A 19,132-nucleotide genomic window follows, 5' to 3' on the forward strand; every position below is an offset into this window, starting at 1 on the left:
AGTACCGGGAGATTTAATGTGTATAACCAAAATTAGCCATATGTCTCATAAAACACATACACTCATAATAAACAAATATTCTTTTAGTGTAAATCACATCAGAAAATATTGCGCTACTTAAAAAATCAAGTACTTAGATGAAATCCCATATATCATCATAGTAAAACTGTCTCAGGATATTATATAGGACAGGCAAATCAAGACATACACATGTCAAAAGCTTACCAAAACCCTAAAGCTTTCTAACAATCTTCATGCCCCAATGAGTAAGGCTGTAAATATTGAAAAACTAATCTATACTTAAAATGGCATGAGGAAAAATGAAGATCCTTTCACAGCAATTTCAGAAAAATGCAATCATATGTTTTTAAATTGAATAAAGTGACTTGGCTACAAAGCTTTAGCTAAAAGTTATTTAATTTATAATAAATGTAAACTTCTTTCTATTAAAAAAAACAATTCTAAAAAAAAATAAAGTATTAAAGGCTATTTTATATGACAATTCCTTTTAAAATATTTTTTTAAGTAATTTTTCACTGAACAAATCATTATTGCTGTCTATGGATTCAGTTTTTAAAAGACATTATACAACAATATACCCCGGGTAATGCAGTTTTCCTAACTTGGTCAGAAGGATAAATTGCCTCTGATTTCAAGCGTACATTTTTTTTAAGTACACCCTTGTTATTATTTCCACTCATATCCCCTGGGATAGTTTTAGCTTTTGACAATGACTTAGTCAGATCCTTGGCTGGCAAATACGCTTTAACCAGGTTGATTATTTAGTCTGCTGACTTTGGATACCCAATAAGGACCCTTTGTTTGCAGCAAAATAGGGAGTGTTTTTACATATTGATTCATGATCACTTGCTCTTCTGTCTCCAGTGACAGCCACTTGGTCACCATATATTTGGCTCATACATATCTGAACTGAATAACCCAAATCTATTTCCCCAATTTTTGGGCTCAGACAGGCACAGTAATGTCTACTAAGTCCTCCATGTTCTTGGGCCTCTGTGGGCCTTAAATCCAAAAAACCTTTTATGATTTGTTTGTCAGCAGGGGAGTCACAAGTACTGAGTGATCGTTGAGGTGGTGATAATCCACACAGAAACTAGTACTGCCATTTTTGGGGGGACCAGTACACCATGTAGGTACATTGGCTCTTAAAGGGAAAATTTTAGCATTTTCTAGCATCAGACTTATGATATTACTGACAAGTTGAAGAATTCAACAGAGTACTTATTGGTCAGGTCTCCATAGAGATGGGTGGCCAACATAGTCCTTCCAGCAGTATGAGCAAATGGGGCCATTTCCATTTGGGCAGAAAGCAACTATAGACAGGTTCCTGTTTTTTTCTTAATTGAGCTAACATGCACATTTTTGTGCACATCAACATGCAACATGTAGTTGGTGGCATTCAGTTTTTTAGGGACCCCTGTGTCATTGGCAGGTGTAACAGGTTTGGCAAAATGTAGCTCTTTTCTGTATTATCCTATCATTAGCCCCTTGGTTAGCTGCCCATACCTTTGCCCAGAAACTTGGTAAAGTGAGGCCAGCGTCTAGGTCCCTCTTAAACTTCGCCTCATGCTAGATTACCCCACTAGTGTCGATAGCAAAAATATGGTAAGGTTTAACAGCAAGTCCATTTTACTTCCACTGGCTTCTTTATTGCCTGGGTTCAATGTGACTGCTCCAACAAAGTGACATTTAGGATCATCAACATTTTTGAGGGGAATGTCACAGGTAGTTCTCCCATAATTCCCATGCTGGAGCATTTTGGCCCAAGCATATAGCCAAGCCCTTGACAAAGCATGGTAAATACACGCAAAATAGGCATTTGTATAATTTAACCTTCTAACTTTATAAAAGGTTTGAGCCTATGAATGCTTTCATAATTTTTGTCACGGCAGACGCCAGGAATACTCAGGAGAGTGAACCCTCTGTGCAATCTGCACATTTGGCGGAGGTGTAAGCTGAGGAGCAGAGTCCAAGGATCCGCCTATGTGTTCACCAGAGCACCCCGCAAGGGATGATGGGCTTTGCTGCAGGCAGCTCCCAGGTTGCAGCCCTCAGACACACCCGTGCAGATGGCAGCTGACTGCAAATGGAACTGGAGGGTTCTACAAAATCGTCAGGCAATCTCAGAATCAGGAACAGGAGAAGGTCCGAGCAGGCAGCGAACAAGCATAGTCAAAAGCAAGTTGAAGTCAGAACCAGGGAATCAGTATACAGTAACAACACAAACTGGAGCCTCAGGTAGGAAACTATTTGCAAGGCAAGGAGTGTCTGACTGAGCACAGGTTTATACCGAGGCTAACAGACAGGCTGGGCTTAAGCAGGTGCTATATAACAAGCGGGTGAAATCCGGCGACGCCTATGTCTCCTAGGTCTAGACAGAGCAGCCTGTAGCAAGGTAAGACAAGTAACTATACTGCTACAAGTAAGTGGAGTACAAGTCCCAGATCAGCTATATTGCTGATCTGTGATATCCCCCCCCCCCCTTCTTAGAGCCCCTCCTCGGAAGGGAGCCCCCTGGCCTTTTTAGTAAACCGTTTATGGAAGTCCTTCACTAGTAGAGGAGCACGAAGATCTGAGTGAGAAACCCAAGACCGTTCTTCAGGACCGTAGCCCTTCCAGTGGACCAGATATTGACGTTTACCAAGGAGCATCCTGGAACCGAGAATACTCTACCTCAAACTCTTCCTCAGAGTCAACCTAGACCAAAGCAGGGGGAGAAGATTTACGGGAATAAGATTTATGGGAATAACAGGTGAGAAGCATGGAAAGAGTTGGGTATTCGAGGACAGGAGGGCAGCCGCAGTTTGTAGGTCACCTGATTATTTTGGGATAAAACAGAAAAAGGTCCAATAAAGCAAGAAGCTAGTTTGGGAGATGGGACTCAAAGATGTATGTGTTTGGTGGACAACCTAGCCTTATCCCCGAGAGCAAATCTGGAGGCAGGGCTCCTCTTTTTATCTATCCATTTCTTGTAACAGAGAGATGCCTTATGTAAAGCTCTTTGAGCATCCTCCCAAATTTCATGAAAGCTGGCTCTGACTGCTGTGGCGACTGGAACTTCTGAACCAGAGGAAACAGGAGGCCGCACTCTGGGATGACACCCAAAGGTCAGGAAAAAAAGAACTGAATCCCGTAGACTCACTGACATTGTTGTGGGCAAATGCAGCCCAGGGAAACAGTTAATTCCAGTTGTCCTGTCTGGTTGATACCTAAGAATAAAAGAGTTGTTCTAGGCACTGATTGATTGATTCATTCAGTCTGACAATTGGACTGTGGGTGGTAGGCTAAGGAGAAGTCCAGATGAACTTCTAACAAATGACAAAGAGACCTCCAAATACAAGATGTGAACTGGCCGTCGTGGTCAGAGACTATACTGGACGGAAGACCATGAAGGCGAAATACTTCCTGGAGGAAAATTTTGGCCAAGGCAGTAGCTGCAGGAAGCTAGCTTTAAAGGGTTAAAATGGGCCATTTAGAACATTTGATCTACCCCAACCAGGATCACTGTACAGCCATTGGATGGAGGCAGGTCCGTGATAAAATCCATGGAAATGTGAGTCCAGGAACACTTAGGTACAGGTAGGGGAACAAGGGGGGCAGAAGGAAGCCTTCTGGGAACTTTGTTTTGGGCATACTTGGGGCAGGAAGCAACAAAGTCTCTAACGTTTTGCCGTAATGTGGGCCACCAATACAGACGTGATAAGAAATCCATTGGTGGCCAGCGGGCTTAGTTATGCCCCCATGGAAGAATGCAAGAACGGAGAGTCTTTTTCATAAATTGTGTTCCGGGAGGTATACTTTTCAAATTTACCAGCGCAGCCAATATGATTCTGGAGGGTTAATAATGTGGGAAGCTTCAGGTTCTGTTTATGATTTTATTTAATGTAAGCTGTAAACAGGAAGCAAAAACGGGAAAGATAAAAACATTTAATCTTAAAAGAGCAAATTTTCCATTATTAAGGGCGACTCTCTGTGACTTGGACTGGGAGACAATATTGTCCTCAAAGAACACAGAACAGAAATGGGAATGGGAATGTTTCAAGTGTGTTCTAGACAAGCACACTGAAAAATATATTCCAATGGGTAATACGTTTAAAAGGCTAAAATTAAAACCCATGTGGCTCACAGCTGATGTTAAAAAAGCCATAAGGAACAAGAAAAGGGCTTCCAAAAATATAAAAATGAAGGATCACCTTTATCATTTGAAAACTATAAAGAATATAACAAAAGATGTAAAAAGGAGATAAAATGTGCAAAACTTCAAAATGAAAGACAGGAACGAAAGTAAGCAAACCCCCACATTTTTTAAATATAATAATGGCAAAAAGATCAGATCTGAGCATGTAGGCACTCTAAAAGATGTCTCTGGGTTGGTAACTGGGGATAAAGAAAAAGGCAGATTTACTAAACACTTTTTTAGCTCTGTGTACACAAAGGAAAATGTCAGAGCTCAAGTCCAAATTCATAATAGCAATGTCACTGCCCTAAATGAGTCACAATGGCTGAAAATTTATATGATTGAGAAACAGTTGGGTAAAATTAAGACTGACAAAGCACCAGGACCTCAAAGAGCTGAGATCAGTTATTTCAAAGCCATTATTTCCATTTTTTGGAGATGTAGTCACTGGCATGGTACCAATGGATTGGCGTAGGGCCGATGTGGTTCCTAACTTAAAAAGGGAGCATTACCAGGTAACTACAGACCGGTTAGTTTTATGTCCATAGTTGGAAAGGTCTTTAAAAGTTTGATAAAGAACAAAATAGAAAAGTTTCTGCTAGAAAATAATATTATAAGTGATAGTCAGCATGGATTCAAGAAAGACCGAAGTTGTCAAACAAATTTACTCCCTTTTTATGAGGAAGTAAGTAGGTAGACAATTGAATAGCAGTTTATATAGTGTACTTGGACTTCGCTTAAGTATTTGACACAGTATCCCACAGACGGTTATTATGCAAGTGAGGGTCAATAGGTTTAGAAAAGTCAATCCGTAAATGGATAGAGAACTGGCTTAAAGATCGAATCCAGAGAGTAGTAATTATTGATTCCGACTCTGAATGGTCTAAGGTTAATAGTGGTGTACCCCAGGGTTCAGTGTTGGGACCTTTACCATTTAACATCTTTATAAATTATATAGAGTTTAGGATTAAAAGTACCATTTCTGAGTTTGCAGATGACACCAAACTGACAGCTGTGGCAAATGACATTTAATACAGATAAATGCTCGTAAAGTAATGCACCTGGGGCTAACAACATGCATACTGTCTAGGGGGAATACATTTGGGGGAGTCAGAAATGGAAAAAGATCTGGGGTTCTGGTAGATCATAGACTTAATAACAGCAGGCATTGCCAAGCTGCAATACCTAAAGCTAGTAAAGTACTTTCTTGTATCAAAAGAGGAATAAACTGCAGAATGAGTTTGAGACATAGTCCTGCCCCTGTACAAAGCATTGGTCAGACCACATCTGGAATATGCAGTCCAATTTTGGCCACCAGTTCACAAAAATGACATTGTGGAATTGGAGAGAATGCAGAGAAGGGCAACTAAACTAACAAAAAGAATGGAGGAGCTCAGCTATGAGGAGAGATTAGCTGAACTGAATCTATTCTCCCCAGAGAAGAAATGTTTAAGGGGGGATATGATCACCCTGTATAAATATATAAATGGTCCATATAGAGAACTCTCTTCCCAATTATTCATTTTGATATCATTACAAAGAACAAGAGGGCACTCTTTAGAGAAAAAGAAGTTTAAGCTTCGGATAAGGAAGGGACTCTTCACTGTAAAGTCTGTGAAAATGTGGAATTGAAATGTGGCTCCCTCAGGAAATATTTTCTGCAACTACTATAGATTGCTTTAAGAAAAAGCTGAATGCTTTACTAGAAACATGGAATATAACTGGGTATTAAGGCTTTAAAGTAAACATACCAGCGACTGCTGATCCAGGGAACATCCGATTGCCTCATGGAATCAGTAAGGATTTTTTTTTCCCCCAAGCAAATTGTACCAGGGGTTTTTTGCCTTCCTCAGGAACAACTATGTCCATAGGCTTTTATATCTGGGATATGTTAATTTCTCTACTGGTTGAACTTGTTGGACTTATGTCTTTTTTCAACCTAACCTACTATGTATCTTCAGGAACGAGTCAGGGCATCTGCCTTAGTGTTCTTGGCTCCAGGATGAAAAGTGAGAACAAAATCAAGCCTAGGAAAAAATAAGGCCCAGCGGGCCTGTGGTGGATTTAGCCTCTGAGCGGTTTGTAGGCACAGAAGATTTTTGTGATCTGTGTAAAAAGTGACTGGGAGGAGAGTGCACTCAAGAAGGTGATGCCACTCCTCCAGAGCATGTTTTACAGTCAATAGTTCTCGCTCCCCTATAGTTTAATTCTTCTCCAAGAACTTCCTAGAAATCAAACCACAAGATCGTAACTTCCCAGAGTTGCTTTGCTGGGATAGAACAGCCAAAAATATACAACAGAAAAAATGGCTTAGTTGGGGCAGGGTGCAATAAAATAGGGGCAGAAGGCTTGCTTCAGGAGATCAAAAGCGTGAAGGGCTTCTTCAGACCAGGATTTGCAGTTGTAAGCGCAGTGATTGGTGCCACCATGGAGGAGTAGTCTTTGATAAACTGCCTGTAATAATTAGCAAAGCCAAGAAACCTTTGAATTTGCTTTCAGTTTTTGCGGTAATGTCCATTTCAGGACAGCAGAAACCTTTGAGTTCATATGTAAACCTTGGTTACAGATGATATATCTCAAAAGCTCAAAAAGACACTTCTCTAATTTGGCATAAAGTCTATTGCCTCAGAGGTGTAGTAGCACTGTAGTCACATGTTCACGGTAAGTTAGAAGGTCCCTTGAAAAGATCAGTATGTCATCCATGTATACAACAACACAAAAGATTGCGGAAGATATTATTAATGAAGTTCTGGAATACTGCAGGGGCATTACGAAGTTCAAATGGCATGACCAGATACTCACAGTGTCCATCTCGAGTGTTGAATGCAGTTTTCCATGGATCCCCCTCTTTAATGTGGATGAGGTTGTATTCTCCATGCAGGTCTAGTTTTGTGAAACCGGTAGCACCCTGAATGCAATCAAACAGTTCAGAAATCAGAGGTAAGGGGTACCTATTTTTAACTGATTTTATTAAGCCAGGGCTAATCTATACAGGCACGCAGAGAGTCGTCCTTCTTACAGACAAAGAAAAAGCCACCACCAGCAGGTGAGATGGACCTGCGGATGTTACCCCGTTCAAGGTTGCCTTTGATGTATTTTGACATAGCTAGGGTCTCTGGCCTAGACAGGGGGTAAACAGGGCCACGAGAAGGTGTGGTCCCATGCAAGAGTTCAATGGAGCAGTCGTAAGGATGATGAGGGTCATTGTCTCAGCCAATCGCTTAGAAAAAACATCCATAAAATCCCTTTAGGGGTTAGGAAGAGTGGGCAGACAAAAAAGCATGTGCAGTCAAACAAATAGAATAAACTGGTTCCACCTTAAAAAGGCAATTCAGATGGTAGGAAGGGGCCCAGGAGAGAATGTCCCCAGAAACGCAGTCTATGATTGGAGAGTGTTGACAGAGCCTTTGCATGACTAGGAGGAGCTGATTGACCAGGTTGGGCATTACCAAAAATTCTAAGGTCTCAAAATGGAGGGCACCAACTCGTAAGAAAAGCGGCCTGGTCTTGTAGCAAATAGGCTCAGGGTTCAGGGACCGTTGACTACAGTGATAGGAATGGGGTTTTCTGCAATACCAGTGGAATGTGGTGCTTAGAAACTAAGCTCTGATCCATTAAGTTGGCAGCTGCCCCAAAGAGTCTGATCAGGGAAAAAGAGCTGAACCATTAATTTTTTGTTTTTTTGCGGGGAGTGCATCTTGATCAGCCTAGGGAATCCTCCCTCCAATCCTCTAGGCCAGAGGTAGGCAAACTCCAGCCTTTAGGTTGGATACAGCCTAGCCAGTATTCCAGTCCAGCCTAAGGACCCCCCTAGTTATTTACTAATGGATCCGGCTTATTTGAATTATCGCGCTATTGAGTTCCCACGGTATTACCGATATCATCAATTTCCTGCATAGTAACCCCAATTACTATGCCTAAAGAGCAGAAGCAACGAGCAGCTACCAGTCTCTGGAAGGTTGACCTTGAACGTGTCTTCAACCCTGAATTGACAGCCAAATTTTTCTTCATCCAACGCGGCAACAAAGCCCTTTCGATGCCAAGCATGCGCACGCGTACAGGGAGTTTCACTGAGTTCTAACGTCAGCTGCCACATGCTTAGTTTTCAATGTTGTTAGCCCGTACCAATCGCGTGATCGCAGAGTTTGGCAGCACTTATTCGTGCAAGCAGCTGTTCTCCAAGATGAACTTTTGTAAGAATGAGCTGCACTGACAATCACCTTAATGACATTCTGTTGCTGAACTCCTCATCATTAGAACCTGATATTGTATCTGTCTCTAAGAACATGCAACATAATGTTTCCCATTGATCATACTGTATTTTTAAATAAAAAACCTTTCCTTGGACACCTTGTTTCTTCTGGCCTAGTGTGCCTTCTTGACCTCCTGAAATGGCCTAATAGACCAAAAAGTTTGCCGACCCCTGCTGTAGACCAAAGCTTTTGGGTGCTTGAGAGGACATTTTTTCTTAAAATGTTCATTGCCTCCACAATACAGGCATAAATTCTGTTACCGCTGATGTGCAAGCTCAGAAGCTGGGAGCTTAGACCGGTATGTCTCAATGGGCTCTAATGGAAATTCTGTAGCCTCAGGTGAAATGACCGGCAGTATAGGAGTTGGTGGAAAATGAATGGTGCATTCTTGGTGGCGTTCACAAAGGTGCCAATCAATTTTTATTGCAAGTTGCATTGCAGAATCCAGGGTCTCAGGTCAAGGATAGTGTACAAGGCAGTCTTTAATCACCTCCAACAGACCTAATCCAACTTGTGAACAGAAAGCAGAATCATTCCACAGCAAATAAGCAGACCACTGGCGAAACTTAGCTGTTCTGTGTCCCTGACGCAGGGAACGGAGAGCAAACTCAGAGGACGCTGCCTGATCCGGATTGTCATACAAAAGTGCCTGAGAAAATGAATCTACTGAGCTGAGGGCACAATTACCAAGTTGAAGACTGAAAGCCCAGGACTGAGGATCACCTTGCAAAAAGGAAATCACAAGGGCAACTCACTGTTCTTCAGAGCCAGAGGAGTGTGGACGAAGACGAAAATAAAGCTTGCAAGCATTCTGAAAGTTTGAAAACATCTTCTGGTCACCAGAAAAACGATCAGGCAAATTATTCTTGGGCTCAGATGCAGGAGAGATGGCAGCAGGGGTAACTACTGGAGTCAAAAAAGTAGCAACAGCAGAACAGCCTTGCAGATAGATCTGGAGTTTATGCATACAGGATGTTAAGTCCTGTAATGCCTGAATGACTTAATTGGACTGAGCCACCTGATGCTCACAGCTTTATACTGACGGAGCATAGCTTTATACCGAGACTAGCAGATAGGCTGGGCTGGGGCTGGTTAAGCAGGTGCCATATAACCAGCAGGTGAAATCCGGTGATGCCTATGTCTCCCAGGTCTGGACAGAGCAGCCTGAAGCAAGACAAGCAACTATGGTGTGCAAGTAAGTGGACTACAAGTCCTAGATCAGCTATGTTGCTGATCTGTGACATTATTGATCCCCCTGTAGATTGCACATAATCTATTTTAAAAGTAAGAGGTTGAGATGGATAAAGTCTTGCAATTCCAAAACTGTTTAAGTTAACCTCTTGCAAAAATGTAGAGACCATTATAGATTGTAGGTGGAAGTTCCAGGAAGGTTTGTCTATGGAGGATTCAAGAGTATACCTATCCAGAGCATTTAAACATAGTTTTCTAGCCTTGTGTATTGAGCATGTCATTCTTCCTTTAATAGAAGTATCTAGTCTGTTAGTGGTCAATTTGTCCATAACAAAAATAGCATTTCTCTGGTTTAGTCTTTGAGACTTGCGATTATCGAGCAAAACTACATGGGGTTGCTACTAAAGGATGAGGTGCTAGTGTGTTGCCCTATTAAGTTGGGCAGAGACAAGTATAGGAAAGGGCAGGGATACAGCTCATATATTAGAAGCCATTTTATTCCAATGGGAGTTAATCATAGGGACCCCATCTACTAAAGCTGCTGCCTAATTTAGGATGGCTGGTTTTGGTTTTCATATCCATTCACTTATCTCTTGCATCTTCTTTGAGTATAGCTCTGCTTCCCTGCAGATTCAAGCTTTCACTAGGCCTCCCTCTAGCAGCCCTCCCTCATGGCAGGCCAAGTCTGTGGCTGGAACCGCCAGGAGTTCACATTGATCCTAACAGTCCTGAAAGAATCTTTCCATGTCTCCCATGCTTTCCAGGAAGGGTTTAAAGTCCTAACATGAAATTCTTCGGGTCTCCCTGACAATAGTAGCTGGTACGGGGGCAGACAAGTGTTTTTTTTTTAGCTTCCCACTTCACTTGCCTTTTTAGGGCAATTTAGATAACCAGCAGTTATGTTCTCCTTTCGTGTGTCATCCAACCCCAACATAGCCCTCCCATCATTCTAAAGGATAACCCACATACTTTTGTATCTCTTCTCTAGGTGGTGGCTGAAAAATGTCCAACTCTTTCTGCTTGCCAGCATCCTCTGGAATTTAGTTTGTGATGCAAAATATATATATATTTTTTACTATTAATCAACAATCACATTAATAGTAACAAACAAACATGATTAAAATGTATAAAAAAGCTTTTGCACCAGGCTCAATAAGTCTTAAATCTCAAACACAATGTGTCTCACAGACACCAAGGTCAGCTTCATCAGTGGTAATTTAAAACACATCAACTGGATACAACTGATTATTTACTGTGGAAAAAACAAAGATTATCACTTACTGCAAAATGTGCAAAAATAACCTATTACCAGGAATGTTCATTTAATACTAACTTACTTCATTATTACTTAAAACAATACTTACACCTATAGAAAGAGTGAGCCTAATCCATGGGTGGACTTTAAAGGCAACAAAAAATAAATCTTGACAATACAATTAAAATCAAACAATAAAAAAATCTATATTTTATTAATCACATTAAAATAGAAAAACAAAACACCACCTCAAATGTGTGATACAAACTTCAAGCAAGATCACTAGATGATGGTTCTCACAGGCTCACTAGATGATACTCTTCTCTATACATAGCTGACAAATGACGTCCGTCTCTGCAAGTCCTTGCTGCTTGGGCCTGGGAATCTATGTCCACATCAGTCAGTTCTTCTAGCAGCTTGGAGAAAATTAAGTACGCTGCTAGTTCAGAGGTAGGTACTGTTTCCGGCAACCCTGGAATGCAGATGTTATTTCTTCTATTGTTGTTTGGGTGTCCTGATGCAGTAGGGAAAGCGCATTAATTTGACCTTAATGGCATGAGAGTGTTACCTCGTGGGATACCAGTTGTTATAAAAGCTCCGTGCAGGTATGTTGTATGTTGTTACTATGTAACTATGTATTTTGTAGAGTCACTGTGGTATTTGTCAGGGAGCGCTGCATTGCCTGAAACTTTTTTTGTAACTGGCTTCCAGTCGGCTGATGCTGTAGTCCAGGTCATGTTTGATAGGTAGGGCATCGAGATATGCTTTCAAGTCCCATGCCTCCTCCCCTTTACAAGCTGGTATGGTGAAGCAGGTAGTTTCCTCCATAGTAGAGGGCAGAAGAGGGCTGTGGATGGGTGAGGCTGGGCTCCAAGGTAGAGTGTCGTTTGCAGGCTAGTACTGACCTGTAGGACCTAATCTAATTTTGCGGCCTGGTCACGGGTGGAGCAGCCTGGTTGCGGGTGGAGCTGCCACCTGCCGAGAAGCAGCCAGATATCTTGCCTGGATCCTCTGCACCTCCTGTGGGTTTCCCCTTGTAGTTGGTTTTGGATTTTGGAACCATGTAGCTGATATTGGTGCACAAACGTCCGGCGGCTGATGGTCTCCGCTGGGCGGGTGCAGGAGCTCTAAAGCAACACTGCTCACTCCTCCATTAGCCGGCCAGCTGTTATATTTATTTTAATGTATTGGTGTGTCATTTAAGATTTATTGCAAAACTTTCTTTTAATATCCAGTTTTAAAATGTTTCTCTTATGTTGGCTGGCCATTATTTGAATTTACAGCAGAATTGTCCTATAAGTCTTCATACAATTTTTGTGTGTTCAATATTATTATTCATTTTCTTATAGTTTTCTAATATAGAAGTGTGGCTAGAGCTTATTTTTGGTTTCCACCTAATGAAAGAGTAGTATTTGAAGAGTATTATAGGAGTTACTAAACAAAATTCCTAGTACTACCTTTTTAGTGTGTGTACTATTCCGTTTGACACAATTTCTTTACAATTAGAGGTCCTTTATTGTGTACGACATGCTCCAAGCCCATAGACAACCAAACACCTTTTTTAAAAAAAAAAAACAGTGGTGAAACCCATAACATTTTTCTGCTCATCAGGTAAAAAAAGCAATAGGCAATTTACATCCTGCTAAAAAGAAGAGTCATAATTCTTTTACCCCAAAGATATGACATACCAGCTCAGTTTTGCAACTGAACACCATGGGTTCTAGACCTCCACTCCCCTGACTGCAGTTTAAATTCAAAAATCTATTTCTTTAGATAACCTTTTTAACTTTTAACTAGTAAAACTCTTACTTGATAAACATGGAAGGCACGGGTAGATTTACCCCTCAGGAAAACTGAAGGTATCCAAACATTTATTAGGGCACGATGTGATCTGTAATAGAAATACAAGTATAAATGTTACTTACATTAAAAAAAGAAAAGCTACACCCTAAAAATATTGGCTGTAGGATACTGTACTATAAGAAAACTGACAGATTAAAAAAAAAATTGTGTAAAGTTTTGACCACTGTAGGATGTCTTTGTCTTACTTATGAAAGCACCTAAACATCTGAGACATACACATAATTTTGCATACTGCAAACATGTGCTCTCAACCATATCAATTACTGTTCAGAAGTTTGGGTAAGGGCAGCCTCCAGTACTGTTTGTGAGCAAGGCCTTCCAAATAATAGGGGCAAAGGGAAGCGGCTCATTCAAGAGGGCTCAATCAAAAAGGGAGGTTGATCACTCAAGAGGGCTCCCCACTCCTAATGACACATTTTGTGCCTTGCTTGTATATACCTCCCCTTCCCATCCCTGATATCCTGACTCCAGCTTTGTTTAGGTTCTAAAGCTGAATCCAAATCTGATACCATTGCTGTTCCACTTCTGAAGCTTCCCAGTGAACCTTTTTCTTGGCTTGTCAAATAGGTACCTTCCTAAGAGAAATTCTTCTCTAAAATGGTGTTTCCATCAAAAGGTAAAATATTACTCTGAAATAGGTAAGATAGAATAGCAAGGATTATTTGTAGAAACAGCTATGGGATTGAAGTGTACTATGTGGGACTAAGGCACACCGTGGGGAGGACTAGTGGGATAATGTGGAGACTTGGAGGTCATGCTGAAGATGACAGATAAGGGCCACAGGGGAAACCTCTAAGGGGCCTCAATGACACTTTATAGATCAGTATTTTACCTTTCAATTTCCAGGTCCTTCCTGTAGGTTTAAGCTAGCCCCAAGGGCAAGAGGAGCAGATCCATCAGTTCCCAGCAAATTAAAGCCTGTTGTGGTCATCCCAGGACTTGTAAATCACAGAGTTAGATTGGCTCTAAATGACTCCCAGCAGCAGAGAGGCAAACAGGCACAACACAGCTATAACTGATCACAAGGGAAGGGCACATGTGCATCCAGCTTCTTAAGTGTCTCTTTTTGTCCCGTCTGCCAGTATCTGGATGCTTTACTCTAACAATTGGCTCTACTACACAGGTGTCCATTCCCCTACCTCGGTCCACTACCACCTGACAATGAGCACCACCAACAAACCACCCATCCTTGAATGCACACACATCTAAAAATGGAAGTCTCAGTGGAAAAAAAGGACATGAAAAGTACAGGGCACATCTTACAGATCAGAAAGAATGAAGTAAAACTTTGGTATAATTAACTTCAAGCACCCATGCATGAGTGTTGTGTCATCACTGGCTGACTAAATCAAGAAGAAATCAGGTGTATAAGAAGTTCTGGAAAAAATGTCAGCAAAGACAACAAATCAAGGACATACAACAATGACTTGTCAGAGTGGGAAGAGGGCAATGTAGTATGTTTGCATATTATGGCAAGTGTTTATAAAATCTCTGCCAGCTTGTTTCCTTAAAGGAAAGTTTCAGTAAACAACAACAAAGAGGAAATTTGAAAGTTATGTTTAGCAAATATACATTTGTGCTCATATTTGGGGATTTAAAGTACTACTGCAGCAGTTACACATTTAATAAATTGATTTGTAGACGTACTACAATAAAGTTTTGTATTGTGTTAAAAAACATTACCATGGCATCCTAAATTTACATTAAATATTGTTAGATATGCTCTTTAGGACTGATGCCTTAAACCTTTAAAGAGTTACATATACACTAAGGGTTATGAAAGCTTACATTCACAGAAAACTTACATTTCAAAGTCTGACAAACTCTGATCTTCAGATGTCTGACTCAAATCTCCAGGGACCTAAAAAAAAAGTTTATTTCACTGTTCTGTATGTCTGACATGTATGAAAAAGAACTATGTGCTGTATAATTCCTTATTAAATAAGGAAAATTTAGATTTTCAATGCTATTTGTACATAAACATGTGCAAAAAGCATTGTATATAAAACTTGTTACTAATGTGGATATATTTGGTCACTTCTTTTTAAACATCAAGCACGTGCCTAAATTCCAAGTGGAATTGAAGAAGTAATTGGAACAGGATTGGCCACACCATTACAATCTGCAACTCCCATCTCATGCCGTTGGACTGAATCGTCATTAAGTTTCTACCTGGACTCCAACACAACCTCTGCTGCTGCCATCCTGAACTGCCTTTTCACCAAGCTACCTTTCTGACCTCATTAGAGCTAAGACTCAAGGCAACTTTTCCCTACTCCTTCTCCTAGATTTTTCCTACTCCTTCTCCTAGATTTTTCCCAACCTGTCCCCAGAGACCCCCAAATTCTTTGTACACTTTATTATCTCTTGTCTGGACTACTGTAACCTCCTCTCTGGTATGCCACTAACCCAACTCTCTCCCCTACAATCTATTATGAATTTTGCAGCCAGACTTATTCATCCTTCCTACCACTCCTCTTCTGCTGCCTCTCTTTGTAGTTTTCTTCATTGGCTTCCATTTCAACTTAGAATTAAATTCAAGCTCCTTGAAACCTGTTTTGCCTTAAAATTCCTCCACAGTTCTTGTCCAACTTACCTTTCTGACCTGGTAGAAAAATACATCCCCATCCGCTCTCCGGTCTTTCAATGACCCACTAATGACTTCTTCACTCATAACTAGTATTGATGTTCGAATTCGGGTTGTCCCTATATTCGACCCCAATATGGCTGTTCGAATTGGGGTAGACCCGACCCGAAAAACACGAGATTCGACAGTAAAAATTCGGGAGGAAAAAAAAAATTTTTTTTCTTTTTTTTTTTTAAATTATTTATTTCGTATGTGTTTTTTATTTTGAACTTGTTCTTTTTTTATTTTTTACAGGTTATCCGACAATGACATTATAAACCATAATGTCATTGTGGGATTCCTGGACCGTGGGAACTTTGCGGTCACAGCTAATTGAAAGCAGATGCCTTCAATTAGCTATAACCGCAGGCAATACAAGGGCAATAGAGGTTGAATGAAGATACTATCTCCATTCATACCTCTACTGCTCTGTGATTGGCTGAGAAATAGGAAACCCTGATGACAGCTCAAGCATCATCAGGGTTTCCCTTTCCTTAGCCAATCAGGGAGCAGAGCAATCAGCAGAGCTTTACTATGCTGACAGCTCTGCTCCCCTGATCACTGTGACGAGTGATCAGGGGAGCAGAGCTGTCAGCATAGTAAAGCTCTGCTGATAAATCCCCTATGAGTAAGGGGACTTATGTACCCCTGTACTCATTCCCCAGGGTGGGGCGGTGGAGATCTGGGAGTCTCCTTATTAAAGGGGGGTTCCAGATTCTAAAGTCCTGCTAAAAATGTTTATAAAAGCCCCCATTGTTTTCAGTGGAAGCTTTCATAAAAGCTTAAAAACGCTTGAAAAAGCCTCCATTGAGTTCAATGGAAGCGTTTTCCCACGTTTATCCAGCGTTTTAATTTTTTAAATGTTGCAAGCAACGTTTAAGATAACGCTCAAAAACGTGCCTGAAGGAAACGTCCTGGTGTAGATTAGCCCATGGGAATGCATGGGGACTTCAAACATGGGCTTTAAAAAGCCTCAGGTTAAACGCTGGGGAAACAGTCCGTGTAGACTAAAGCTGCATACACACGTACAATAATTATCGTTAGAAACGACTGACGAACGAACGATGAACAACGGATTGGCCAAAAAAAAGTGACCAAGGACGCCGACGAACGAAGATTGTAGTTGGAAATAACGGACCGCCACGGTGGATCTGATTGGCCGACGATCTTTCACTATCTATCGTGTACAGTATCAGTGATACGTTCAGTGATCGTGCATGTTTCTGCGGTACACTTCCTCCTTTACATGTCCCTCCCTGCATCGTTCAAACGATTGTATCTAGCCTGTGGACGCTGTTGGTGGATTATATTTGAACGATCATATTGTTACAGCATGTACAGAATTGTGCACAATATGATTGTTCAAGTATAATCGTGCATAATCGTTGATCCGTCGTAATCGTTCATTTTCTAACAATAATTATTGGAAGTGTGTACCTAGCTTTAGCCTAAAATTGATTTGACAGGTGCTCTTTAATCTTCATATGAAGTACAAAGGTATATAATAGTGTTATGTATCTTTTTATAATGTATCTTTTTATGTATCCTTCTACAATGTATCTTTTTACAATGTATCCTTTTATGTATCTTTTTACAATGTATCTTTTTATGTATCCTTTTTTAATGTATCTTTTTACATCTGTTTGGAGGCTGTAGAAGCTCTACACAGTGCTGAAAAAAACCCAAATTTTTCCTCCTATTGACTTTAATGGTGTTCGAATTTGAAATTCGACCACCCGAATTTTTTTGCTATATTCGAGCAAATAGCTGCCGAATCGTGAGCTATTCAACCAACACTACTCATAACCTCCTCCTGTGTCACTGTCGGTCATTTGAAACCCCTATTTATTGTACAATGTTGCGTAATAATAAAATTTTTACACATTCATATTCTGGTTCCTGCTTCGTGGTGCCTACAAGTATTTCTGCTGCAGTTCTCCCTACCACAATGCAAACCTATGAGTTTGAGCTCATCAACTGGAAACAATGTCTTCTCTAGGATTGCCATATATGTAAAATTATTATGAGAAAAATAAAAGGATAAAATAGGTGACCTAAATATATAAATTGCAAGTGAGCTACAAAAGATAATAAATTAATACTCAAATAATCAATGTATTGTGTGAATCACTATGCATTCACATAAGAAGCATTTTTTATTTGTTGTGGTGAATTGAAGTATCAGTGTATTGTCTACTTTTTCATTACTTTGGGATCCCATAAAAGCATATTTTTGAGCTTTTTAGCAATGAATAAAATGCATGTTGAAATAGGCTTTAATGCTGTATCGTGCACATGAACTTGTCAATCCAGACTTAAAGTTCTGGATTTAGGATGATATTTAAAAGCCATGTAAAACCCAACTCTAGTTAAAAAAAAGGATACATAAAAGAAAAAAAAATATTCTTCAGGAGAAGTTAAAATAAAAAGCATCTTTCTTTTTTTACTAAAAATGTGAAAATCACTAACCAGAGACACCACAATTTACTTAATCTAAGATACAGAGACACATGGGTTTGCAGAGCAAAAACAGGTCTGGCCTGTACTTTTATTAAAAAATGGCCGCAGGTAAATTGAACTTTTTTTTTTTTTTTTGGAGGCTAGTTTATGCTAGTTTCAAATCTCTACGTTCCCCTGAAAAAGCCACACTGTGAAACACGTCTGGAATTGATATACCCGAGGTTTATGCACTGTAAAACAAATTCTTTCTGTATTACATCCTTTGTCAAGCCATATTTTGAGTTCATTTGAGCTTTGTCTAGTGAACAGTTACTCCTTAATCTACACCACTTTCAGTACAATACCACATTATTGCCAAAAAATACCTCTTCTTCTAGTTATTCTATTTTTTGTATACTGAATTCTTTAGGGCTTGTCACTAGTTATTACTATTGGAGGATTCTGAATTTCCTTTTTACTTTTATCTTATTATAAATCTCATTCAAGGACTTGTCCCCTAGGGAAGTTTCATCAGGGTGCTCTGAACCAACAAAAACTGCAAAGAGGTGCTATGGCATTACCTTGTGTTGTTAATCATATAGAACCCACTCAACAGAGAGAAAAGGAGGAGGTGACCTGTTACATAACCATTTTGCACTGCAAACACATGCATAAAAAGGGTATGTATACACACTCTTTCCCAAATGCAAGTAATATTTTAGTGCTACTCACCAGCCCTTAGATGAGGTGGCTACATTTGTTTTGTTTTTTACCTGGTAATCCTACAAATAACAAAATCCCTGGGTGGATATGTTTATTTGTATACTGTATCTATAGAGGGAGCCTTTAGACTTTAGCCAGTTCCCTCACTATAAAAGGGAGGGCTCCCAGCAGCTATAATGTTAGTGTGTGTTAAAGACAGCTCAAGACTTTGTGTAGGGAGAGAGTAGGGAGAAATACTGTGCTATACAATGCTAGAACTGTGGTAGGCTACTTACCTACCACGTGCCTTTGTGTGGTGGGTGTATTTTGTGTTGCTGGGGCTTTTTTTCTTTTACATTTAGTGTGTGTAGAATATTATTACATTACTGTGCAGTACACAGTTGGCATAGTCTGTATTGAAGCTTGGTATTCTATTCATCTGAAAAAATACTACAATGACAAAGAGGTCCACAATTTTAGAATATCTGAATAGTAGAAGGTGGTCAGCACAAGAAACTTACCAGATAGTGAAGTGTATAATACAAATCTTCCCCACTCTCATCCTCCCTTGAACATAGCAGCAAGTTGTCTGCCCGCACTACTTG

General features: G+C 40.3%; 1 protein-coding gene across 3 annotated transcripts in view; it reads right to left on the reverse strand.

The window, feature by feature from the left end:
• Window positions 1–19,132, reverse strand: part of SNX29 (sorting nexin 29) — a 216,759-nt gene that overhangs the window by 23,121 nt on the left and 174,506 nt on the right. For all 3 annotated transcript variants that reach the window (XM_072418989.1, XM_072418988.1, XM_072418990.1), the window contains 2 exons: window positions 14,566–14,621; window positions 12,707–12,788 (listed from right to left, as the gene is read on the reverse strand). In XM_072418989.1, the coding sequence (XP_072275090.1) occupies window positions 12,707–12,788; window positions 14,566–14,621 (138 nt within the window). The remainder of the gene's footprint in view (window positions 1–12,706; window positions 12,789–14,565; window positions 14,622–19,132) is intronic.

The sequence above is a fragment of the Pyxicephalus adspersus genome, chromosome 7 (assembly GCF_032062135.1).
Source record: "Pyxicephalus adspersus chromosome 7, UCB_Pads_2.0, whole genome shotgun sequence".
Taxonomy (NCBI): domain Eukaryota; kingdom Metazoa; phylum Chordata; class Amphibia; order Anura; family Pyxicephalidae; genus Pyxicephalus; species Pyxicephalus adspersus.